Source organism: Galeopterus variegatus, unplaced genomic scaffold (genome assembly GCF_000696425.1).
Source record: "Galeopterus variegatus unplaced genomic scaffold, G_variegatus-3.0.2 Scaffold1049, whole genome shotgun sequence".
Taxonomy (NCBI): domain Eukaryota; kingdom Metazoa; phylum Chordata; class Mammalia; order Dermoptera; family Cynocephalidae; genus Galeopterus; species Galeopterus variegatus.
The window spans coordinates 28062-55104 of NW_007727160.1; the positions used below are offsets into that span (position 1 = coordinate 28062).

The 27043-nt window shown below is 40.7% G+C and overlaps 1 protein-coding gene across 2 annotated transcripts in view; it reads left to right on the forward strand.

The window, feature by feature from the left end:
• The first annotated feature begins 14623 nt into the window (after nucleotides 1–14623).
• CPB2 (carboxypeptidase B2 (plasma)) overlaps nucleotides 14624–27043 on the forward strand; it is a 54246-nt gene continuing 41826 nt past the window's right edge. For both annotated transcript variants that reach the window (XM_008574438.1, XM_008574439.1), the window contains exon 1: nucleotides 14624–14757. In XM_008574438.1, coding sequence (XP_008572660.1) covers nucleotides 14684–14757 — 74 coding nt within the window. In that variant the 5' untranslated portion in view covers nucleotides 14624–14683. The remainder of the gene's footprint in view (nucleotides 14758–27043) is intronic.

The window sequence follows — 27043 nt, forward strand, 5'->3', positions numbered from 1 at the left end:
CATTTAAGGTTCCTCCACATCTTTCTGTGGATCACCTCACTGCTTTCCATCACTTCACCCTGGTTTCATTTCTGTTTTGTTGATGTCTCCTACATAGCTTCTATCTTTAACTTTGACGGATCATTTTATTTAGTTGTATAAATTATAAAAAGCACAGAGTAGAGTAAAAAATGATTTGAAAGTTTGAGTTTTAATGGGAGGCTTTATATGTATGTTTTCCTTGTACATATTTCTGTTATATTGTGTCCGATCTTTCTCTTTGGAAAGTGAAGCACCAGAGCTGTGGCCTGGGGCTGAGACTAACATCCAGGAACAAAATAACCACTAGAATGAGCAGGGCAAGAGAAAGGTTAGAGAGAACAACACTCAGACCCCAAATGAAGGGGCAGTAGGGAAGGGCACTTAAGGCCGGGAGTGACTTGGGAAGTAGATGGGAAATCTTTTCAGGTTTTCACCAGTGTGATCTCTTTGTCTTGTTCTCTGGAGGAACGTGTTGGAGAATAGACTCAAGTTCCAGCCCCACCACTCCCGCCCACCACCAAAATGATTTAACTTTCTACAGAGTATAATTAAACAAATGAATGATATTTAACATATATTCATTTCTATATTAAGATTAGCTAAAGGAGGTGTAAGCAGAAATAAAGGAGGATAAAAAAAAAAAGACAGAGAAATACAAAGAAAAATACCAAAAAATAAAGACAGTTCAAGACAGAGAAAAACAAACAGAACAACAAGAATACAAAAAGAGAAAGAGAGATAAAAATAAATAGCATATTTACTCTAAGGAAGAGATTTCTAGACAACTGCAGAAAGGGAGATTTCCAAATTGAGACAACTCAAAGAGATCATGGTTTAATGGGACTCTCCCTACCCCTGCTCCAATCCCACAAATTGGGAGAAAAAATATAAAAGGACAAAACCCCAAAAGGCAGCGAATGTGAGGCAATCTTTCTGAAAACAAGAAATGGAGCAGAAATGTAGAATAGAGATAGGCGCTGATGGCCCGAGGCAGGCAGTGGTGCCCAGTGTGGCTGCTATGGGTAATGGGGACACCCAGGGCTCCAGAGGCAGGCTGACTGCTGGGAGCAAACGGTCAGGAGAATCCACCCAGCTTACGGAAAAAAAGATCAGTAAAAATTGCTGCTAGATTTTTGCTTCTGCTTAGAATACAGAAAGTCACACATGAATGTTGTTCCCTCATTAACAATAAGAACAAGCTGGGTAACCTACAAAATCATAATTTTTACAGCCTATCAGAGAGCTGATGCTGAAAAGGAAACTAATGAACCCAAATTGAAAGAAGGATACGAGAACAGAGAGAGGTATAGTCGTGCTGGGTTTGCCAAAGTCTGAGGGCAGAGCAGGGAAATTAAAAGCAACTCTGTATTAATCTGAGTTCTTGGGAGAAAGAGAACCAATAGGAGATATACATATAGAAATATAGATTATAGATATAGATATAGATACATATATGGTCATACACACACATACACATAAACATGTATATAGAGATTTATTACAAGGAATTGGCTCACACAGTTATGGAAGCTAAGTCCCAGGATTTGTAGTCAGCAAGCTGGAGACCCAGGAGAGCAGATGGTGTTCCAGTCCAAGAACAAATCTGAAGGCAAGAGAAGATTGATATTCCAGCTCAAAGACCATCAGGCAGAGAGAGAGAATTCTTTCTTAGCCTTTTATTCTAGTCAGGCCTTCAATGGATTAGATAAGGCCCATCCACCTTGACCCTGCTTTACAATGTACTAATTCAAATGCTAATCTCATCTGGAAACACCCTCACAGACGCATCCAGAAATAATGCTTAACCAAGTATCTGAGCACCCCATGGCCCAGTCAAGTTGACACATAAAATTAACCATTACAAACCCCGAAGGCACTCTGAGACTTAGACTGAGTACAAAATCATGGTCACCTGCACTGGGGAAAGGTCAAGAAATCTGAGAGAGATGATCTCTCTCCCTGAGACACAGGTACTCAGGGCCTGCTGTCATCTGAGATCAGGGCAGGATAATGGTGAGAAAACACCACCAGTAATCCAGGCCTTACAACAAGAAGGAGGCAGCAGCTGCTCGTGGCTGAGTGTGAGACAGGAGAGCTGTCAAAGGCCCCTCCTATGGAGCGGGAGCACTGGCCAGCTGACAGTTGCAAGCAGGGCAGAGAACTAAGGCAACCCCCCAGGCACTGAGATCTCAATTCCCACTACAGGAAAGGATTTGATCTTGCCCTCAAAAAATTTGATGTCTGTGATGAATAAAGTCTAATAAAAATAACAGCAAAGCCCAGACCCAGCTCAACTGCAACCTAGATTGGCTGAATCCTTTCACACTGGTGGCCTGAGAGAAGATATGTGAACAATTGTAGGCATATATACTATTTACTTTAGCCTATACTTTTATTTTATACCTAATATCTTTCATTCAATTAAAAATTGCAAGCATGTAAAATAACATAAAAACTGACCCATCTTCAAGAGAAGAAATTGTTGGAAAAACAAGATGCAGAGATCGTCCATGTAAAACACACATACACAGATGGAGTAACGCAGCAGTGAGAAGTAAACTCCAAAAAAAAAAAAAAAAAAATCCAAATAGCAGTGTCAGATAGGAAAAATATATCAGAAATAAAGATTTCTTTCAATGACTTAGCAGCAAACTGGATGGAATAGCTGGGAAAAGAATAAGTGAACGTGAAGCCAGATCAACAAAAAGTGTTCAAACTATAAGACAAAGAAGGAAAAAAGTAATAAGCCCAGAAATGTTCTAGTTATTATGACTGTGAGGAAAAAAAATCACTGCAGGCTTAGTGGTGTATACTCATACACACAAAGTCCATTGATTTTTCACAAATATGACAAAACAATTTCATAGAGAAAGGAAAGTCTTTTCAGAAGACAGTGCTGGAACAATTAAATATCCATATGAAAAAATTTAAAAACCTCAATCGCTATCTTACACCACACACAAAAATTAATTTGAGATGGATAGCCAACACCATAGACATCTCCACTGGTTCAGTTCACACAATTCGGACCAAAAAATTACTGTTGAGCAAACTTTCTGCTCAATGGGTGCCAAAACTGTTGCACCCAGATCAGCTAGAAATTTTAAACAAGTGGGATTAAGATCCTGAAGCATTTTTTCAAAAACCGTAACAGGAGATGAAATATGGCTTTGCCAGAACAGTCCTGAAGACAAAAGCACCATCTGAGCCACGGCTACCAAGAGGTGGAAATGGTCCGGTCAAAGCAAAAGCAGACTGGTCAAGAGCAAAGGCCACGGCAACAGTTTTGGGGGATGCTCAGGGCATTTGGCTTGCTGACTTTCTGGAAGGTCAAAGAATGGTAACACCTGCTCATGATGAAACTGTCTTGAGAAAGTTAGCATGGAAAAGTCTGACCAGAGAGTCCTTCTCCACCACAGCAATACTTCTGTTCATTCTGCTCATCAACTACGGGCAATTTTGAGAGTTTTGATGAGAAATCACTAGGCATCCACCTTTCAGTCTTCATTTGGCTCCTTCTGACTTCTTTTTGTTTCCTAATCTAAAAAATCTTTAAAGGGCACCCATTTTTCCTCAGTTAATAATGTAAAAATGACTGCATTGACGTGGTGGAATTCTCAGGACCCTCAGTTCTTCAGATATGAACTAAATGGCTGATAATGTCACTTGCAAAAATGTCTTGAACTTTATGGAGTTTATGTAGAGAATTAAAGTTTATATTTTGTATTTTTATCTTGTAATTCAATTTTCCATAAACTTTTTTTTTTTAATTTTTATTGAATCAAAATTGATTATACATATTTTTGGGGTTCAACATTGAGATATATTGATCAAATCAATATCACTAGCAAAAATATTGTTACAAATCCTAATTATTCTCTATGCACCTTGTCTAATCTCTCCCCATCCCCTTCTCCCTCCCCCCTCTAATTGCCCTAGACTTCTTCTCTCCTTCTGAAAGAATAATGGTTACTCTGTTGATTTGTTGCCTAGATGATCTGTCGAATGCTGACAGGTGTGTTCAGGTGCCCCTATATTATCTAGAGCAGACGCTTCTTCTGTTACTCTGAAATGGGCTTTGTTTAGAGAGACATCCTCTTCTTTTCTTTATCTCTGCTGGTGATTCTCCTTGTGTCAATGCACTCCAGTAGCTGGTAGACGATATGCATGGTGGTTGTGGTGTCTAGCTGCTTTCGTGCCAGCCATGCTTATTGTGGTGGGCCACCCACATGGAGGTGATGTTTTTGGCATGCTCCTTTGTGTTGGTGGTGTACCTGGTTGTGGGAAGTGTCTGGTCCCCGGATCCATGCTTCAGGTCCCTTGGTGGGCCACAAGGTGTTGGCATGGTGTGCCTGGTTGTGGGAGGGGGGTCCACTCCCCCCTCCATGCTTCAGGTTCGGGTGGGCCCCAAGACTCTGGCGTGGTGTGCCTGGTTGCGGGAGGGTGGGGGGGGTCTGGTCCCTAGCTCCATGTGTCAGGTCCCTGGGCAGGCCCAAGACACTGACAGTGTGAGTGGCTGTGAGTGGGGGTCTGGTCCTCTTCTCCATGCCTCATGACCCTGGGCAGGCCCCAAGATGCTGATGGTGTGCCTGGGCTGGAACTAATTTTTTGTCCTTTGCTTACTTCTGAAATGGGTGAACTTCCTGTGGGAACCAGTACTTGAGCTGTGTGGGCAGGCTATATTGCTGCTTTGCTGCTGTTTCCCTAGGGAAGGCTTTTTGTACAGCTCAGGGTTTAAGGGTTGACCTTACAAGTACTTCCAGCTCTCCAGAGACTTAGTGTACCTAGGTTATGTAGAAACTCTGATCTGGGCCTAAGTTTTTTCATCAAACTGCATTCCATGCAATTCTGCATTCCTGACCAGTCTCCTTTGGGTTGTCCTGTGCTGATTGGGGGTGGATCAGCTGTCCTTGCTGTGTCCCAGTGTTCTCCCTGTGGGCCTGTCCAGGTGTACTGGATCTCACAAAGGCCAACTGTTAAGACCTGACCTGCACAAAAAGTCTTCCCTAGTGAAACAGCAGCAAAGCAGCAATTTAGCTCAACCACAGAGCTCAGGCGCTGGTCCCCACAGGGAGTTCCCCCATTTTAGAAGTAAGCAAAGGACAACAAATTAGTTCCAGCACAGAGTTTAAGTGGTGAGAACAGCAAATCATCCAACACAGAACAGAAAGAAAAAACGAAGTACCCACAACCAGAGACAAAGTTTGATAACTAGTAAAGATCTCATTTCACCAAAGAACACCCAAAACACCTAGAAGGACTAGAAGTCCCCTGGGCTACCAAGCCAGAAAACAGGGAGGGCCGGGAGCCTCAGCCATGCTCCCTGACATCAGCAACCAGCCCAGCAATGACCATTGAGCTGCAGCAAGAAGGGCCCTGGGTTCTTGAGCTGGGGTGGGGGTGGGGGCAAGGGCTTTTGCCACATCCCCGTGACATCTGCACCCAGCCTGGCATGACCAAGCCACCACTGGAAGCCCCCTGGTCTCCCCTGAGGGAATGAGGGGGGTTCTAGAGGCCTCAATCCACCTCTCCTCCTTCCTCCTTCTTCCATCACATTTCCTTCCCCTTTCCCCTCTCCCCCTCCCTCCCAGCTGCTCTGCAACAACATCATAGAATGTAAAAAAAGAAAAGTGATTGCTTACAGGTAGCATATACATTGAGTCAGGAATGATAGTGATGCCAAACAGCCACAGATTGTCCAAATGGGTGACTGAGATAGTGACACCTTTGCTTTCTGATGGCTCAATGTGTACAAACGTTGTTCCATGAGCAAAATTATTTTAAAATATTGTATAAAATTCACTTCAGACTATGTGTATGAGGTATATGAGAAACATAAAGGAATTTCATGTTTAAACTTGGGTCCCATTCCCAAAATATCTCATTATGTATATTCAGATATTCCAAAATCTGAAAAAATCCAAAATCTGACATGTGTCTTGTCCCAAGCATCTTTGATAAGATATATTCAACCTGTATATATATACATATATTATATATATACGTATATATGTATATGTATGTGTATTCAAGTCATTTGTCTAATTTTTAATTGAATGATTTGTCCTATTACTAACTTGTAGGAGTTATTTGTATATTCTGCCCTCTTCTCCCCTGCTACCTCCATGTAACTCCATCTGAAGGGCACAGCTGCGGCTCCTGCTCCATGTGCTCTGCAGCTCAAACCTTAAAGTGGCCGCAGCTCAAAACACTCAGAGCAGTTTTTTCTTTCTCTTATCGTGGTTTCTCCCACTTTCATGCACTCTGTAGGTTTCTCCTCCTCTTCCCCTGAGCTCTAGAGGCCCCAGCTTGGCAGTCGTTGCTTTTATATAGTTGTAAATGGGTTGATTTGTGAGAGAGAGTGATGCTGGGGATGGTCTATTCTGCCATCTTGACTGGAAGTCTCAGCAATCACTTTTTTACACTTATTAATGCATAAATACTTAACTTATAAAAAGTACTTAACTTTATAAAAAATGTGACATACCATTATTACAGTAAAAAAATAATGTGTTCAGGGTAATTAAGCCTCACAGTAGCATAACCAGAATATCTGTATCAGCTGTGCAACAACAAGCACCATCAAGTTTTCAGTCTCCACCTAATATGCCATGTTTTGAGCACCTGTGTTTTGACCATGACCCATCACGTGAGGACAGATGTGGAATTTTCCACTTGCAACATGTCAGCAATCAAAATTTTTGGATTTTGGAGCACTTTAGATTTCAGATTTTCAGATTAGGGATGCTCAACCTGTATCACTACACAAGTATATATCTCTATCTATATTTCTATCTCTATATCTTTATCTACACACACACACAAACATATCCATGTATGTATAAACATGAGTGTGTGTGTGTGTGTGTGTGTATATATATATACGTGGCCAATGAGAACAGAAGTTTCTCAACATCATTAGTTACCATGGAAATGTAAATTAAAACCAAAATTACATACCACTGCACACTTACTAGAAGAGATAAAGTGAAAAAGACTGCATCAAAAAATGACAAGGTTGTGGACCAACTAAGACACTAATACGTTGTTGATGGGAGTGTAAAAAGATATTAGCACCTCAGAAAAAAGGGTAATATGGGTGAGTTCTGGTCAAGATGGTGGAATAGACGGTTCCCAGTGTCACTCTCTCCCACGAATCAACAAATTTACAACTATAAAAATGTAACATCAGCCAAGCTGGGGCCGCTGGAGCTCAGGGGAAGAGGAGGAGAGACCTACAGAGTTCATGAAGGTGGAAGAAACTACGAAAAGAGAAAGAAAAAACTGCTCTGAGGGTTTTGGGCTGCTGCCGCTTTAAGGCTGGAGCTGCTGAGTTCATGGAGCAGGAGCCAGCAGAAGCCACAGCTGTGCCCTTCAGATGGAGTTATTTGGAGGCAGCAGCGGAAAAGAGGGCCTTGGCAGTCCCCAGGACAGCAAGACCACTAATAGGGTTCCTGTGGATCCACGCAGGAGTGAGGAGCCAGAACAACTGAAAAGAGGCCAGTAAGTCATCACAAGGGACTGGCACAGGGCCCGTACCATGGGAAGTGTTTGGAGCATGGGCAGTGGGGGAGACAGGCCCACCAAGAGAACACTGGGACATAGCAAGGACAGCTGACCCACCCCCCAATCAGCACAGGACCTCTCAGAGGAGACTGGTCAGGAATGCAGAATTGCATGGGGTGCAGTTTGGTGAAAAACCTCAGGCCCTGATCAGAGATTCTATACAACCCAGGTGTACCAAGTCCCTGGAGAGCCAGAAGTACCTATAAGGTCAACCATTAAACTCTGAGCTGCACAAAAAGTCTTCCCTAGGGAAACAGCAGCAAAGCAGCAATTTAGCTCAACCACACAGCTCAAGTACTGGTCCCCACAGGAAATTCCCCCATTTCAGAAGTAAGCAAAGGACAAAAAATTAGTTCCAGTCCAGGCACACCATCAGTGCCTTGGGGCCTGCCTGGGAACCAGAGGCTTGGAGCCAAGGACCGGACCCCACTCCCACATCCAGGCACACCACACCAGTGCCTTGGGGCCCACCCAGGGACCCAAGGCATGGAGAATGGGACTGGACCCCACTCCCATATCCAGGCCCACTGCCAATGCCTTGGGGCCCTGCCCGGGGACCCATGGTATGGAGCTGGAGACGAGCTCCACCTCCCACAACCAGGCACACCATGCTAGCACCTTAGGGTCTACCCAATAACCCAAGGCATGGAGCCAGGGAGCAAACCCCCCCTCCCACAACCAGGCACACTGCACCAGTGCCTCAGGGTCCACCTGGAGACCCAAGGCATGTAGAACGGAGTCGGGCCCCCCTCCCACAACCAAGCACATCATGCCAGCACGTGAGGGCCTGCCCAGGGACCTGAGGTATGGAGTCGAGGACCAGACACACCCCACAACCAGGCACACCTCCAGCACCAAGGAGCATGCCAAAAACATCACCTCCATGTGGATGGCCCCCCACAGCCACCCAATAACCATGGCTGCTGCAAAAGCAGCTTGATTCCACAACCACCACACAGATGTTCTTCCAGCCACTTGAGTGCATTGACACAAGGAGAGTCACTGGCAGAGATAAAGAAAAGAAGAGGATGTCTCTCTCCACAAAGCCCATTTCGGAATGACAGAAAAAGCATCTGCTCTATGATAATATAGGGGGACTTGATCACACCTGTCAGCATTGGACAGATCATCTAGGCTACAAATCAACAGAGTAACCATTATTCTTTCAGAAGGAGAGAAGAAATCTAGGCGTTAGAGGGGGGAGGGAGGGGGAATGGGAGAGATTGGACAAGGGGCGTAAAGAATAATTATAATTTGTAACAATATATATGCTAGTAATATTGATTTGATCAACATATCTCAATGTCAAACCCCAAAAATATGTATAATCAATTCTGATTCAATAAAAAAAATCAATTAAAATTAATTAATTAATTAATTAATTTAAAAAGCAATCTTTCTAACTGGATGGTCTGCAAAAATATGATTGTCTGACATTCAATTAGTTAATTTGAACTTCTGAATTTTCTTGTAGGCTCATCTGTGTGTCTCCTAAAATCCCATGGTGAATTTTTATGATTTTATTTTGTCCTGACATTTATTTTTTGATCTTTCTGTGTCTCCTCTGACACACTCAAACTCCTTCTTGTAAAGGCTTTCATTCTTTCTCTACTCTGCAATGTAAGTTTCCTACCTTGGTTTTGCTAAAACTCAGTGTGGGCTTCTGTCATGTGGGGCAGATAAAATTTAACTTGCTCCAGTTAGAGACAAGAGTTAAATCTAAGTGTCCTTTCTAAGTTACTGAGTTTTGTATTTTATCTGTCTCATTATTAACACTTTGAACAAAACCTATAAGATCCTTATTTGCTTCTGGTTTCTTATGTCTTCATATATCAATACATAAGGTGTATGTTATGTGTACATGTTCATGTCTATACATGTGTTTATGTATTGTTAACTTAGTATAAATTGGCTTACAAATAATGTGCACTGATTAACTGGATAAGCATAAATGCTTTTCAAGTTCATGTGACTTTAGTTTTTAAAATTGTTGATAGAATAGATGTGTTTCCCAAATTTTATTTCAACCTTTTTACCTAGATTTATTTTTTGGTTGGCTCAAACTTATACTGTTTCTGACTTTTTTTTTTTTTTTTTTTTAAATATGACCAGTAAGGGGATCTTTTTTTTCCCTCGGCACTGTGTTGTTTGCCTGCACCACGCTCAGCCAGTGAGTGCACAGGCCATCCCTATATAGGATCTGAACCCGCGGCCTCCCTCGGTGCTACCAGCACCACTCTCCTAAGTGAGCCATGGGCCAGCCCCTGTTTCTATTTTAAGGCCATAAAAATGTTCCTTTTGTAGTATATTTGATATTTGCTTAATTTGTTTATAAACTAAAAGCTGTAAGAGAACTGCCTGATGTGCTTGCCCTAAAGCCTTGCACATGTCTTGGTGTTAGCTTGTCTTTGGTTTCAAGCCTCTGAATTCTGGGGTCTAAACAGATGGCCATACTGAAGCTTGGGGAAATAATGTGTCCACAGCACATAGGCCACCAGCTGCAGGACAAAACCCAATGTGGTCTCCTCCTTGTCTCGGCTCTGCCTGCTGGCCTTTTTTTGATCAAAGAGTGGGGAAAGATGTCTTCTTTACACAAGCATTTCCCTAAAAGCATTCACAGCCTTGAAGGGGGAGCTCGTGACTTGGATGAGACATCCCTCTCATAAACAAAAGAATCAGTGCAAGTTCTTAAGATTTTCAGCTTACCAATTAATGTATAGCTTGTTAACTGTAAGTATTGACAGTGGGAAATTGTTGGAGTGAGTGGGACTGAAGCCTTGTTGGGACCTAAAACTACATGAGCTGTAAGAAAATTTTTAAAAGGATACAGTTTTCTCCTTTGGCTAAAAAAGGGGGGGGGGGTAACATGGATATTGATATTCAACATCGTACCCCAAAGATATGTACAATCCATTATGTTCAGTTTTTAAAAAATGGAAAGAGCAGCTTTTTGTCCTTTCTTCCACCATCCCTCTGTCAAGCTGTAAAAAAAGAAAAGAAAAAGAAAAAAGTGTGACTGTGGCTTATAAAACTAAAACTAAATATCACTATTTTTTAGCAATTCCATTTGTAGATATTTACCCAAGTGAAATAAAAACATTCCTACACATAAATAAAAGCCTGTACAAATACACTCATAGCAGCTCTGTTCCTAGTAGCCCCAAACTGAAAACATCCCAGATATCTATTAATAGAAGAACAGACATACAAATAGTGTTATATTCATAAAGTGGAATGCTACCCAGCAATAAAAAGGAATGAATTATTGGTACATGGAACAACACAGGAAAATCTAAAACATGCTGAGCAAAAGAAGCCTGACACAAAAGATTACATATTATATGATTCCATGATATTCTAGAACAGGCAAAATTAATCTATGGTGATAAAATCACAACAGTGGTTGCTGGACTAGGGGGAAATTGACTGGGAGGTATTTCTGGAGTGGTAGAAAATTTCTATGCCTTGTTAGGTGTGTGGGTTACTCAAGTATTTGTATGTTTATTTTATTTTATTTTATTTTATTTTTTTAAAAAGATGACAGGTAAGGGGATCTTAACCCTTGACTTGGTGTTGTCAGCACCACGCTCACCCAGTGAGCAAACCGGCCATCCCTATATGGAATCCGAACCCGTGGCCTTGGTGTTATCAGCACCGAACTCTCCCGAGTGAGCCACAGGCCGGCCCAAGTATTTGTATGTTTAAAACTAATCTTACTGTGCACTTAAGATCTGTGCATTTCACCCTACCGGCCAGCACAAAAATAAATAAATACATGCATACATACATAAATATCTACGCATTTCATTGCATGTATCTCAATAAAAAGAAAAAAATGCTCCCACTCCTAGTTTATAAGTAGCCACCAGTCTGTAGAAGACAGAGAAGTAACTAAACCAGGAGTAACTAAGCTAGTAACTAAATCAGGTTATCCCTTACTGGTGACTTGGATCTTTGAAAGCCACAATATTATCATGCCATAGGAACTCCAAAAACCAATGTAAGACAAGGTTCTAGATGTGAAGCCCAGGCGCTGCTTGGAAGCATGTGTAAAACAGGAAGAAGTAAGCACAAAAGGAGAGGGAGAAAAAAACAAAGCAGAATTTCCTACTCAAAACGAGCCTGCTGCAAACCAGGGTTACAAATTACAGAAGAGGGCCGGCCTGGTGGCGCACTGGAGAGTGCGCTGCTTGGGAGCGCGGTGGCGCTCCCGCCGAGGGTTCGGATCCCATGTGGAGACCGGTTCCCGCTCACTGGCTGAGCCGGTGCGGACGCAACACCAAGGGTTGTGATCCCGTTACCGGTCAGTAAAAAAGACAAAAAGGAAAAAAAAAAATTACAGAAGAAATCAAATGCTGAGAAAGGCAGCTAAAAAAATCAACAATCGAGGGTTGTGATCCCGTTACCGGTCAGTAAAAAAGACAAAAAGGAAAAAAAAAAAAATTACAGAAGAAATCAAATGCTGAGAAAGGCAGCTAAAAAAATCAACAATCAGAATATGAATTCACCCCAAATATAATTAACCTTATAGAGCAGTGCAACCTAGGCTTTAAAATAAGATTTTGAAGATTTTCAATGACAGATGTAAAGGAATCATATGTATAAAAAATTTGAACAATAAAATATTTTAAACAATATTTTAAAACACAGATAGAAAAAAATTGGCAAACGTGAAAAAGAACCAGTTGTAATATTTATATGGTCATTGAAATAATTTTTTTAAAACCTCAACTGAAAATGTAGTCTAAATTAGGCTCAAAGAATGGATTAGTGAATTTGAAGGTAATGCTGAAAAACTCACCCAGTACACAGCATACAGAGACAAAGATTATGATTTCTAAAAACATGAAAGGACAGTTACAAGACATGGAAAGATAGATCAAGGAACACCTACGGAAGCTCCTACAACAAACTAGCAGAGATACAATAGCTGGAAAAACAATAAAATAATTTTCCAAAATTGGAGAAATATCTAAATCAAAAGTATATTCTGTGTACCGAGGAAGATAATAAAAAATAAATCCACATCTAAACCAGATTAATGGATCTAAGAAACATCAAAGATAAAAATAATCCCTTAAAAGTCACCAAGCAAAAAGGACAGCTAATCTGCAAGAAAACAATGATCTGAACAGCAGATGCAAAAAGACAACGAAGCATCTGTCACACTAGAATACTACATTCAGCTATACTAGTATTCGAAAGCGAGTGCAGAATAAAATTATTGTTAGATATACAGAGGGTAAAAGATTTTACCACCAGTTAGATCTTCGCTGAAAGAACTTGGAAAAGATTGCTTGAGCAAGAAGAAATGTAATTTTTAATGTATTAATTTTTGTGCTCTCTATTTATTTTGTATACTATGTTTCTGTTTTCTCAGAAAGGAAACATAAAAAGGGAGAGCAAAAATTTATAAAATTTGTCAGTATGTTTTAACTATTGACTGTTTATTTTAAAGTTACCTTTTATATTAAGAAAAAGAAAAGATAACAGTTACTTGGTTAGTTTTTCCTGCTCCCCTTCAATGTGGTTATGTTATTCATTTGAAACACAGGTTCATTTGTGGGTTTTTAGTATTTATTTATTTAATTGTCTGTTTGTTTTAAGTATGTGAAAACTTAGCATCTAAATTTCAGAACTATTCAAAAAGGTTTACTCAAAGAAGTGTCCCTCTCTCCACCTCTTCTACCTGGCTCTATTCCCTCATCTTTTCTACTCTGTCCCTGTAAGTAACTAATCTCACTGATTTCTGGTCTATCCTTCCTGTGTTCCCCCCCTCCCCACAAATGAGCAGATACACATGTATTTTCTATTTCTCCTTCTTTCTAATACAAAAAGTAGTTTCTAAAAGAAAGAAAGATACAACAATCACAATAATTCTTTGAACTTTCAAAAGGAGAGAACAGAACTGAGGCCAGCAGAGGTGAGAAAGGGGAAAGGGAGGAGGGATAGTACGAAACTGGTAAAAGGCCACAAAAAATGATCACATTATTCAATGTTGAGTATACTAATTATCCTGATTTGAGCATCACATTGCACACAGGTATTGATATTCAATGCCGTCTTGCGCACATATGTACTATCGACCATTTCCCAATAAAAAAAAGAAAAGGTAAAGTAGTTTCACTGGGGGTCACCCTGAACCATTAAACGTGTTTCAATAGTTTGAATCTAGGAGAGAGAGATTTCAAATATCAATCCTTTCCTTCTCAGTCATCCATTGTGCGCGGGTTATTTTATTTTGCAGATTTGCCTATCCTGACCTCAAGAACATTCAAACGCATTTACCAGTGGCAAAGTAGGGAATGGCACCAGGGCTTCACCCACTTACTGAGTGTAGATGAGGCCTTGAACGAGACAGAATATTATACAATGCTGCCTTCAAAATGATGGGTGATGGGCTTTGATATAGATGATAGCTGTTATAGTGACCTACTCTAAATAAACGTGATTCAAAGTGACCTGATATCTTTACTGCTCAAACCAGGCCCCACAGCATAGTTCTCCTCTCTATGGGGGGGCCTATCTTTCCATATGATCCAGAAAAAAATCATTTTGAATGGGGATTCTGTAATTCTTCATACAAGCTCTGCCTCTCAGCCTTGTATTAGCCACAAATTTGAGAAACTCACCTCTGTGTTGTCATCCAAGCTGAAAATGTTGAAAAAGACAGAAGCAAGGGAAAATATTTTTAGTAATTCACTGGAGACCTCCCTCAGCATGGGCTGTGATCCATTAGTCACTCATCTATGGCTATGGTTCTGCAACAAACCAGACAAGATCCTTCTATATTACTATTGTTTTCTTCTTGTCCTTATTTTCCTGGAGGAGTTAAACGTTTTCTCGATAGTGCAAACTAAGAACAACTCTCATCATACTTTCTTTTTGAGCGTTCAGTTATCAAACAACAACACAACTAAACAAATGTGTATTTCTCTTTTGGGGAGTAGAAATGAAAGTTAAGTCGATTGATCCACAGGAACAAGAGGGAACATGCTGTTATATTTTAGCCAGTGTGTAAAGAAGGCTCTTGTGCAATCAGCTACATGGACCTTTGTCTTCAGAGAATTTTCTTGTACAGCAAATTGCCATTGGGATGAAGCTTTATAGCCTTGGAGTTCTGGTAGCCCTCGTCCTCGGCTGTGAGCAGCATGTCTTCGCATTTCAGAGGTAACCCCATACAGTCCTAGGCTGCGGCGGGACCTGTCCTCATGTGTTTGCCTCACATCGAATCATCAGTGCACTGGGCTGGAGAGCACAATGTTAGAGATGGAAGCTCTTCCAGAAATTTTCCATGTTGCCATGACAAATGAGTAGTTTTCAGTATAATAACCTATCGCTAGATCTATGATCTTTTTTCTTTTCTGGCTGTAGTTTTATTATTGGGAGATCCCTGGGTGATATATATGGGTATATTCAATGGCTACAGAGATTAAAGAAATGGAATCTTATATAAAAGTAATTCATTTTACCCTAACATGTCACATGATTTATATTCTTCTTGTCTTCACATATAAAATATATTAACCATGGATAATTTATTTTCCTCTTGTACATGGAACCTAGGAGGGAGAAGAGGGGAAATGTGTTAAATAGGAGCCTTGAATGGTGCATGGTTATTCAGCATGAAACATGAAAAGAAGAACAGTGTGTTATAAAGAGCATATACATTAACACATCTAATTCTTATTTTGCTTAATAGAGTGATTCCCTTAGGATTTTCTACCATAAACTACTTAGAAAAATGTAAATGAATTCATGCTATAATATATATAATACATGGAGTGAATAGTTCCAGTGTATATGTAATATTGTAATTTATTTACTAGTCAATTTTTAGGCTTTTAAAATTTGATATTGTTTCCTTTAGAATTATTTCATTTTTTCCCTTTATTGGATCTCTTCTATGATCCTTTTCTTCTTCACTTTTCTCTGGGACAGATTTCTCTACCTTTGTTAGTGTATGGCAAAGAGAAAAGAGACATAGGGCAAAGCAACATACCAGGGACAGGGAAAATTGCATCAAAAAACCCCTTTTCTGAGTCATAAATAACTATAAGACCTATAGTTCAGGAAATAGATCTTGACTTGTGAGCCTAAAGCTGTGTTTGCATATGATCATTGAACTAACTACAGTTGGTTAATTCTTTTTTGTTCTATATGATTATCATCTATTAAACAACAAATTCCATCATCAAATAATGGTTGTTATTGAATTGATATGGGGTCCAAAATTGATAGAATAATTGGTGACTTATGTCTCTATATTTTATCAATAAATCAGATGACCATGATTTCTAAGGCCCTTGCTAGTTCTGATATTCCATAACTTGATGATTGACTTTAATTAAGGGTAAGGGGGAGGGAAGGAGAAAATCAATATGTTCAAGTTGGTTGCTGTAGACAGTGGCAGTGTCTATCGCTGACAGTGAGGGGACAGGGAGTGACCTATGGTTATTTAACACGTTTGTCCCATACACAGGGCTAGGCACTTAGAAATGTTATCTCTTTAAATGCCTATAGCCCTACATTCTAGGAATCTTTATCAACATTTTTCAGGGGAGGAAACTGAGCCTCAGAAAAAATAAAATCATTTGCCCAAGATCAAACAGTAAGTGTAGGGTTTGGATTCAAACCCACTTTAACCTCATTTCAACTCTATGCACTGCACAGCAGTGCCTCTAAAAAGTCTAGAAATTAGGAAGAGAGTTTGAAGAGTGGTCAGATTTAGTCACAGCAAGTTGAAGGAGAAGACAGTAGGTGTGGAATGTAGCCTGGAAGAGAGGCTGGAGATCCAGTCTCAGGGTCCTCCCCTACTAGCTCGGTGCCACCCCAGCAGTGGCATTGTCAGTGCTGGTCATGGCAGAGCTTTGCACCAAGGCTCAGCTCCAGACAGTCTTCTTGGTCATATACTGAACTAAACTCCTGGATGAACAACCAGTAGCAAGACACATCAAAAGCTTTTCAAAATGAGTAAGTGTAGAGCAGTGAAGCAGGACAAATACAAATATAATGCAAATAAAGGAAAGAGATATAAATAGTGAAGAAGTGAAGGAGAAAATTCCCTCATGCATGGATTTTCTTACTATTTTTTGCTTCAGTTTACACTCTGAAATCTGATTGATAGCTATGCTTGAAGAAAGGAATATGACTATATTTTAATCAAATAATACTGCATTGAAAATCCTTAATACTTTGTGTATACTGTCCCACTGTCTGGGGGAGGGGAACGGCAGCTTTGTAGACAGATGCGTATCTGATTCCTGGTTCCCGTCTCTTCACTAGAAATAACATTGCAAACGCTTCTTTCCGTGAATAAAAATAATTTTTTTACCAAATGTTTCTGAGTGCTGCTTTTCCGGGAATGGCCTATTACTGAAGCTAAAAGGGAAATCTAATTTCATTCGGAGTGACAGACTTTGATAAATTATTTCTGGAGGCAAGAATATAAACTCTTTAAAAAGAACTAACAGTCTGGCGTTTTCCTAAAGCTATTCTTTGTTATTGTTTTTTTGTGGTGATCATTTTCTTAATAACAGTCTGTATTCAGGCACTTTCTTAGTGGCTGATTTGTAGGTGCATTTTGATAAACCTCATCAGTGAAATGCCCCCAAACGACAACAACAACAAAAAATTTTAAAGCCATAAATACCATATGCCAAAGAGAAAAGCAGCCAAAAAAACATGTCTCCATATTCACTTGCTTTTAAAGGCCAAACACTATAAAGAGTAAAGATAAAATACTAGCAAGAATCTTGTAAACAGACTCATTAATTCTATTGTGCAATGATTACCTAAGAGCAGCCTGTCAGCTGAGGCTATTTATTTACAAAGAGGAAATGAGAAAATGTAGGAGAAAGTAAGGAAAGAAATGGGACAGTGGAAGAGGGTTGAGGATAGAAGGCTTCTGAATTACAAACAGACCGCAGGAAATGTTCCTTCTGTTGACTTCGTATACTATCTGGCTATCTAGAGACCAGTTTATTCTCTTTCACTTAGCTCCTATTGATATATTATTTTCATCTCAAAGAACAGGGACCAGTGGCCTTAAAACACAGTAATGCATAAACCAAAATTGCAGCCTTGGGCTACGTTCCATTGCTCCGAGGAATTTTATCAGCTTATTAAATTCAAAATAATCTCTCAGAACTATGACAAGTGTGAACCCAGGGACAGACCTTGAGAAACATAATCCCGTTCTCAGAGGGGAATGGAGGAAGTGTTGCATAGGTGCTAAAAGCTCAGGATCTGTAGAGTCGAGTTGGAACTCCAGATCTGCTAGTATTAGCCATGGGAACCTTGGAAAATGTACACATCCTCTTTGAGCCTCACTTTACTTTTTGTGTAAAGTGGCCTGTTATTTCACTGTGCTTGTACTTTTTATTCTATTTTTAGTGCAAGCTTGTTTTTTCTCAAATGATTATTTTGTAAATGCTATAACTTATCAATTCAGAGACGGGATCAGAACACATCTTTATTTTTCATCTTCCATTGCCTATGACATTCTATGTGGTTGGGTGATCTTTCCCAGCTTCTGCATGAAAACTTAGAAAATTTCATGGCTTTTCAGCTTACTCTTAAGTAATTGATAGTCCTTTGGTCATGTTAAAATGCAACTGGCCTTAAGTCAGAAATTAGAATGTTAGCTCCAACCAAAGTATTATTCAAATACCTCAATCTTTGCTTTTAAAAGAAAAACTTGAAATGAATTAAATTTAAAAGAGTTTAATTGATCAAAGAATGATTTGTGAAACAGGCAGCCCTCAGAACCAGAAGAAGTACAGAAATGTCTGTGTATTATTCAAATACCTCAATCTTTGCTTTTAAAAGAAAAACTTGAAATGAATTAAATTTAACAGAGTTTAATTGATCAAAGAATGATTTGTGAAACAGGCAGCCCTCAGAACCAGAAGAAGTACAGAAATGTCTGCTCTGCAACACAGGCAGGCAGTGTTCATAGACCAAAATGGAAGTGAGGTACAGAAACATGTTGATTGGTTACAGCGGGGCATTTGCCTTATTTGAACATGGTCTGATCAGCTGGCAGCTTGTGAATGGCTGAAGCTCAGCCACTGTGATTGACTGAGACTCAGCTAGTTGTTACAAAAAACAAAAACAAACAAGCAAAAAAACCACTCCTACCTTAGGCTTTTAGTTTGTTTCTGTACCAGATTAGGTTGCAGTGTATTAGGTAGGAACTCAAGGTGCAGAGCCATACTCAGGCTAAATTTAGTTTAATTTAATATGATGTATAGGAAAACAAACCACCACACACACCCCTGATTCTTTTTCTTGTTAGTCCTATTCTCGAGTTTTAACTTCTTATAGTTTTTTAAAACCCCCTTGTTGCGGAGTTCTCTGGACCAGGAAGGCTGCATCTCTTTCTTGGTGTCACTTGTGATGTCATCCCTCATCCCTAGAAATCTTGCTTTCACCTCCCATTTTTGCTGCTGAGATTCCTCCACCGCTTTAGATGGCCCTGTTGAACGGCATCTGAGTTTTAACTATCCAGCATGAAGCGTTTCTTCTGATCTTAATTACTAGTTCACCAGCTGGAGACCAGCCACATGCCGATTTAGCTGTCTCAGGAGCAAGCCAGGCACCAGTCCTGGTGTCTTAAAACTTGAGGAAATGCCTACCTTTCCCATCATGCCCCAGATATCCCATCCTCCCTGCTAGATTAGGCAAGGTAGTAGCACCTCAAAACTTTATCCCCTTTAGGGGGTGGGACTTACAGAACTGTAACTTGCTCCAAAGAAATATCTTCACAAATTCTTTCCCCCTTTCCACTCTGCTTTAAAGCTTCTCTCTAAGTAAAAGGGCACAGAGTCATGAAACTAATTTTCAAAAATTGTAAATTCTACATAGGGTGATCTGACTGACCCTCATCTCATTACCTGATTCTACTGTGTTGCCACTTTGGTCAAACTGAGATTGGAGTCCAGGCCACCACAACTTAAACTTTGACATAAATATATTTTACGGGAAATTTTTAATCTTATAATTTTACTACTTAACATTTCCTGATTTATTTTTATATTTACTTACATTTTTTTCTTCTTAAGAAAGAGGACCATTTGGTTAACATACTTTTTACCTTTCTCCTTCTCTTGACTGACTTTGGTAGTTTCTCCTCCTTTAATGCATTAGGTGTTTTCTTTATTTACTACTGTCTGCTCGACACCCTTTGTTCATTGTTTTCAGTGTAACAACCTCTCTACCATACTGCCTTGTTGTGAAGATTAAATAAGAATGCCTCTAAAGCACTTGGCACAATATCCAAGTTAGTAAAAATCAGCAAAAAAGAAAAACTCCCCAAACGTCTTATCCCTTAGTCAACACAAGAATTCCTCCACGTGGCATTGAAATTCGGCCTCTGTTTGAATAATGGAGAGCTCATTGCTCTATAAAGTTTCCCATTTCATTATGAGCTCAACTTGTTAGGAATTTCACTCTAGAATTACGTGACTGACCCTCATCTCATTACCTGATTCTACTGTGTTGCCACTTTGGTCAAACTGAGATTGGAGTCCAGGCCACCACAACTTAAACTTTGACATAAATATATTTTACGGGAAATTTTTAATCTTATAATTTTACTACTTAACATTTCCTGATTTATTTTTATATTTACTTACATTTTTTTCTTCTTAAGAAAGAGGACCATTTGGTTAACATACTTTTTACCTTTCTCCTTCTCTTAACTGACTTTGGTAGTTTCTCCTCCTTTAATGCATTAGGTGTTTTCTTTATTTACTACTGTCTGCTCGACACCCTTTGTTCATTGTTTTCAGTGTAACAACCTCTCTACCATACTGCCTTGTTGTGAAGATTAAATAAGAATGCCTCTAAAGCACTTGGCACAATATCCAAGTTAGTAAAAATCAGCAAAAAAGAAAAACTCCCCAAACGTCTTATCCCTTAGTCAACACAAGATTTCCTCCACGTGGCATTGAAATTCAGCCTCTGTTTGAATAATGGAGAGCTCATTGCTCTATAAAGTTTCCCATTTCATTATGAGCTCAACTTGTTAGGAATTTCACTCTAGAATTACAACGATTTAATTATATTAACCCCCACTTCTTTTACTTCATAATAAAAGAGAGGCTTTGAGTTNTAGTAAAAATCAGCAAAAAAGAAAAACTCCCCAAACGTCTTATCCCTTAGTCAACACAAGAATTCCTCCACGTGGCATTGAAATTCGGCCTCTGTTTGAATAATGGAGAGCTCATTGCTCTATAAAGTTTCCCATTTCATTATGAGCTCAACTTGTTAGGAATTTCACTCTAGAATTACGACGATTTAATTATATTAACCCCCACTTCTTTTACTTCATAATAAAAGAGAGGCTTTGAGTTTGCCTCTTGCTCAAACTCCAAAAATGGTCCTTAATCAACCAACCCTGTACATAAGTGCCACAGTCCTGACCCCAGCATTTAAGACCCTTAATGATCAGGTCCTGGCCTGCCATTCATCCTGGTTTTATTTCCTGCTGCATCTCGACTTAGGCCCCATATTCCTGCCCACCTGGATCACTTCCCCTCCCTTGAGCTCTGATTTTATTTTTTCACATATGCACCTGCACTTATGCCATTTCATCTCCAATTCATTTATCAAAATTCTACCTTTCTTAGTCTTATACCATTTCATTTCCCCTTCATTTATCAAATCCTACCTGTCTCAGAAGTCCAACTGGGAATGTCTTTACTCTTTGACCAGCAGAGTATTTGTACCACTCATAGAGCATTTTTGTGTTTTATCTCAAAACACAAATTTGTATTTGTTGCAGGTTAGTTTCCCTGGGAAGCATACTTTGAGGTGGAGATCCACATGTAGGAAGTTTACTGGGAAGGGATCTCAGAATCAACATCTGTGGAGGAACTGGAAGGAGAATTTGACAGAGGAGGAACTGAACGGTGATGCAGCCACAACAAAGGCCTCAGCTGCTCCTACAGGGATCTCTGAAGCTGGGTTGGCCTCATGGAATTGTCCCAAATTAGGGCAAGCAGGCATGCCTTTGTAACCCTTGTTTATTAGTCACTGGGTGTGGACTATGCTTGGGAGGGGACATAATCTTGGGCAGCGTGGCCCTATTCAGTCAAGGGAAAGTTCTAGAAAAGGACTCAGCTGAGAACATCAGCTGCCAACACTCCCAGAAAATAAGGTGTTCATTCCTGGAAGGGGATCTGGGCAGCAAAACATGGCATCTACTATAGTCCACCCCTTGTGCCACTAAGATCAATTTGCTTCATAAAATAAGCTTTGGGAGCAGCTCCCCTGGGATTCTGATTGGTCTGTTTTCCTGGAGGAAACACACAAGTCTACTATAGTCCACCCCTTGTGCCACTAAGATCAATTTGCTTCATAAAATAAGCTTTGGGAACAGCACCCCTGGGATTCTGATTGGTCTGTTTTCCTGGAGGAAACATGCAACAGGAACATTAGTGGGATGGACTACAGCCTCCACAGCGACAGCTCGTCTTGAGACCATAACCAACACTCATCATTCCCCTTCTCCACCACCCATTCTGATTTCCCCTTACTCTTGACTAACACCTGTCCTGATCTAGGTGGCTTATCTGGTGAGAGGACACAGACCCTCAACCCTCAAGGGACTGAGTTGCAATAACTGTGCCCTCTTGGGCCATGGCTGCTGCATTGTCTGTATACATCAAAAGTGGAGGAGGAAGTATTACAGAATACCTAAGTTATTACCTGGAGGCCAAACATGTTCTTTCCTTCTACATTCACTGTGTGAGTACAGCCCTTAATGTCCTCCTTACGATCAAAGTCAATTACCCCGTCCAGCTTGGTAACCCCTCTTTTTCCTGATCTATCAACCCAGGGAGACTAAAATGACCGGGTAGCAGCATCAGCTTTCAGTTTAATGGGACTCTTGCTATGCCCCTTGTGGAAGCATTTCTCCTCTGGGAACTGGGACTTTTAAACTTACAGAGCCCATGTTTATAGACTGAGAGTACAAATTCCCCAAGTGGATGACACAGAATGATGGTGAATGGAATCACTCCAACTTGGTTCCTGGAACCTAGTAGGAACACAGCACCATGTAGTGATTATTGATTTAAAGTGAATACTTTATCCTGGAGGATGCTGCCCCTTTCTACACTAGCACCTCAGTTGATCCTTCAACAAGCCATTCTAATTGCTGTATCAAGCAAGCAGCTTCAGGGTGGTGTGGTATGTGACAGGCCCAGTGGATCCCATAGTAATGTGCCCATTTCTGTACCTCCCTTGTCGTAAAGTGAATCTGTTGATCTGATACGATGTGATGTGGGATCCTTTATGAGTGTATCAAATACTCTGCAAGCATTGTATGGTGATGCTGGCTAAAGCCCTGCAGGCAGGAGAAGCAAACCCACACCTGGAGTGGAAGGGGACAGATGTAGTCAATTTGCCACCAAGTGCTTGGTTGGCTTCTCAAGGAATGGTGCTCATTCAGGAACTCAACGTTGGTCTCTACTACTGGCAAGTTAGACAAATGGCAGCAGCAGTTGCTAGATCAATCTTGGTGAGTAGAGGCCCATGCTGTTGGGCCCTTGCATAGCTTTATCTCTGCCATCATGGCTATTCTATCCTTTGTCCCTTTGTGCCAACACTGGGGTGGCTGTTGAAGAGATTTGCTGACATTAACTGGCAGAGTCATTTATTTTTTTCTTTTTGGTGGCTGCCTGGTAAGGACGTCCAAACCCTTGACCTGGGTGTTACCAACATCACGCTCAACATCTGAGCCAGCCTTGTAAACAAGATACATAGTTGTTTACGTAGTTACTTAATGACTTTTCTGTTGTGGATGCCCCCTGCTGGGCATTAATGTGCAGTAGAAAGATCTTCACACTGACTGCCTATTCCCATAGTTCCATCCAAATGGCTCTTCCTTAAACCTCTTTGTCCCCAATCTGCCAATATTTCTCCTTCCAGGTTCTTGGTAGGTCATGCTGGACCACAGCCTGACCCTTTCTGCTCTGGTCCTCTCACAAAGATGGTAGCCTTTCATGTCACCTAATCTATGGGTTGAAGAAGTATTTCCAAGGGAGGCATATGCAGAATCCAAGAGTCCCACCAAGAATTGTGCTCCCTTGTCGTGTGTATTAGTCCATTTTTGTTGCTTATAACAAAACACACAGAACTGGTAAGTTATAAAGAAAATGAAATTTATTGCTTACAGTTTCTGAGGCTGGGAGGTCCAAAGTCCAGGGAACATATCTGGTGAAGGCTTCCTTTGGTGGCAACTTCAGCAAAGGCAGAGTATCACATTGTGAAATGGTGGTACAGAGAGAGAAGAGACTAACCTCCTCATGCACTCTCCCTTTTAAAGTCCCCAGAACCACGCCCCTGGCCACCATTGTTAATCCATTCACTAGAGCATCAAGGTCCTACAACCTCATCACCTCTTCAAGGCCCCACCTTTCAATTATCATAATAGGATATTATGATACACCCTCAACAGTTACAGTGGGGATTTAAGCTTCAATGAGGTTGGGGGGGGGGTGTCATCCAATCTACAGCATCATGGGAGTTATAGATACAGTCACTTGTCCTTTATTTTGGAGGGGATGTCCCAGCCTATTCCAGACCACTTTATCCCTAAAATTTTCCTAATGTAGCAGGTTCTGAATCTTTGTAGTATTTATTACCACTCTTGGGAGCACGTGTGTCTCAATAAGGCTTCCAATGCACTTGCCACTTCTTGCTTGTCTGACCCAAGATTAACATGTTGTCATTGATATAGCAAACTGGGATATCTAGACAGACTAGTTCCCTTTAGACTATATTATGACAGAGAGTGGGAAAGTTGATTTAAGCTGAAGTAGGACTAAATATATACCGGTGTCTGTCTCAAGTAGATATTAACTATTTCTGATGCTTTTTAATGAAAGGGATGGCCAACTCAATAGCTGAATACCATATACCTGAGGCTCTACCCTACCACAGATACCACACTTGAGCACAGTGGCTGCAATTGGTGGGAGCCAGACTGGTGAATAAAGTGTGGATTTAATGAGAACCACCATCTCTGTATCCTTTAGGTCTTTAAGGATAATACTAACATTGGCCAATTCTCCCAAGATGCATATTTTTTTATTTTGCCATCTTGGCTGGGGAGCAGAAAGTTTCAGAGGTTTCCTCTAGGCTTTTCTCACTATGATAGCTCTTATCTTACAGGCAAGTAACCAATACAGGGGTTCTGCCAATTACCAAGTATGTCCACTTCAATTATATATTTGGGGACCAGGGAAATGATCATCAGGGGGTCCACAGACCTGCTGCATCCACTGTGAGCTGGACTTTGGCCAGGACTCCAGATCCCCAAATTTCAATGTCAACTTCGACCCTGCGTCCGGCAGATCTCAAAATGTTTGAGTATTTTGCTTTCCCCAGTGTGCAGACTTACCTGAGTGAATTGCCATAGGTCTCCTTGGGAAAGGACTGAGAGAGTCCCGATCCTTTTGGATACTTTCTATACTGTTGCACAGTCTTTGTGAGGATCTGACTCCTCCTTCGGGCAAGAAATTCTGAGTCTAAGAACTGGTTCAGGTCTGGAAATTGAGCAATGGATTATGACTGTTGATTGCCGCAGCTGTCTTTAGCCTCTTTCATTATCCATTCTTGATTTATTTTGACTGTAAAGATTGAGCAATACTTTTGTTGGCTGCCCTAAGAACTCTATGTTCTCTTAACCAATTCCACGGCTTCTGAGGGTCATGTCCCTCTGGCTGCCACTCTGACCTTGCTGTTCATTACAGTAATTGTGCCCAACTTGTTGCTGGTGGTTAAGCACTGCCAGCTGGCTTCTATCATATAGGGGTCTCATCGTACCCACAGTTATCAGGGAGCTCAGCTCTGTAACAGCATGTTCTATAGTTGGCCCTCAGGATCTACTCCCACCTCCCCTCTTGGCCTTGAAGCCAACAGCTAAAGTAAAGTCACGACATAACTGGGCTGTGGAAGAACTGGGCATGTTAATAAAGGAAAGACACAATGCCCCAAAGGAGGTGCACTTGCCCATGCTGCAAGATTTAACATTCTAGTTAGATCCTTGGGAGCTGGGACTAATGTGCTGCTAGGACGGTTGTGGAAGCCTGGAGAAAGCAACGGCCTGCAATAAGTGAACTAGAAATGTCAGAACTAATGTGGCAGATGGTGAAAAAGGTGTCAAAAGATACACAGAATGGGGCATAGGAGCTGGGACTAATGTGCTGCTAGGACGGTTGTGGAAGCCTGGAGAAAGCAACGGCCTGCACTAAGTGAACTAGAAATGTCAGAACTAATGTGGCAGATGGTGAAAAAAGTGTCAAAAGGTACACAGAATGGGGCATGCTAGAATAAAAATACCATGTAAGACTAGAAAATCCACTGGGTGACCAAGCTCTACTATGGGCCCAGAGGACGTTTCATTTATTAAATCAATAAGGAAAGTGCTGGTAAAATGAGAGGATCATTACCATCACTGAGAAGCTCAGCAGTGGCTTTTCACAGTCAAAGTAGCTTTTTTATAGTTTTTTTTTTCTGGTTAAATAAAAGAATAAGTTATTTTTGGTTAAAAAAAATATGGAAAAGCATAAAATTAGGGAGAAAAACATTGAACTTTTACTACCCTGAGAAAATACCTTCACTATTTTGGTGATCGTCCTTCCATGCATCCTTCTCTATTCATTTATATATTCCTGGGCATAATTTTACATTATTTGAATATCATATCTCCTATCCAGCAATATAGAGACCTTTCTTTTAAAAATAATCGTATTTAGGGCCGGCCCGGTGGCGCACTGGATAGTGCGCCACTTGGGAAGCGCGGTGGCGCTCCCGTCCGAGGGTTCGGATCCCACATACAGACCGGCTCCCGCTCACTGGCTGAGCGAGGCGCGGGAGCAACACCGAGGCTTGCGATCCCGTTGCCGGTCCCCGGTCCGGTACGGGGGCAACGATCCGTTGCCGGACACGTAAAAAAGACAAAAGACAAAAAAAATAAAAAAATAATCGTATTTGCTTCCCGCTTCCCCCTTCCCTGACCTACACGATCTTCCAATCACCATTCCCCATCCTCCAAATCAGTGTTAACAATGTGTTCTTATTTATTCATAACTTTTCTGCTTTTAACACATACAGTTTTCTGTTTCCTTTCTAATTTATTTTTTTCCAGAAATACGATTATATTTCACAGAGTTCTCCACATCTTGCTTCTCTCCCTTAATGCATCATGTAAATCCCCCCCAAGTTAACTGTTATAAATCAAACTCATTCTTTATAATGACTGAAAATCATTCTAGACTATGGAGACACCATCAACATTCAACAATTCTGTTACCAATAAGCATCACACCATCTCCAGTTATTGTTACTATGAATAATGCTGCAATACATATCCTTGAGCATATGTCTTTGAGCACTGATTGAATAGTTTATGCTAAACTTGTACCAGGCATTGACATAAAAT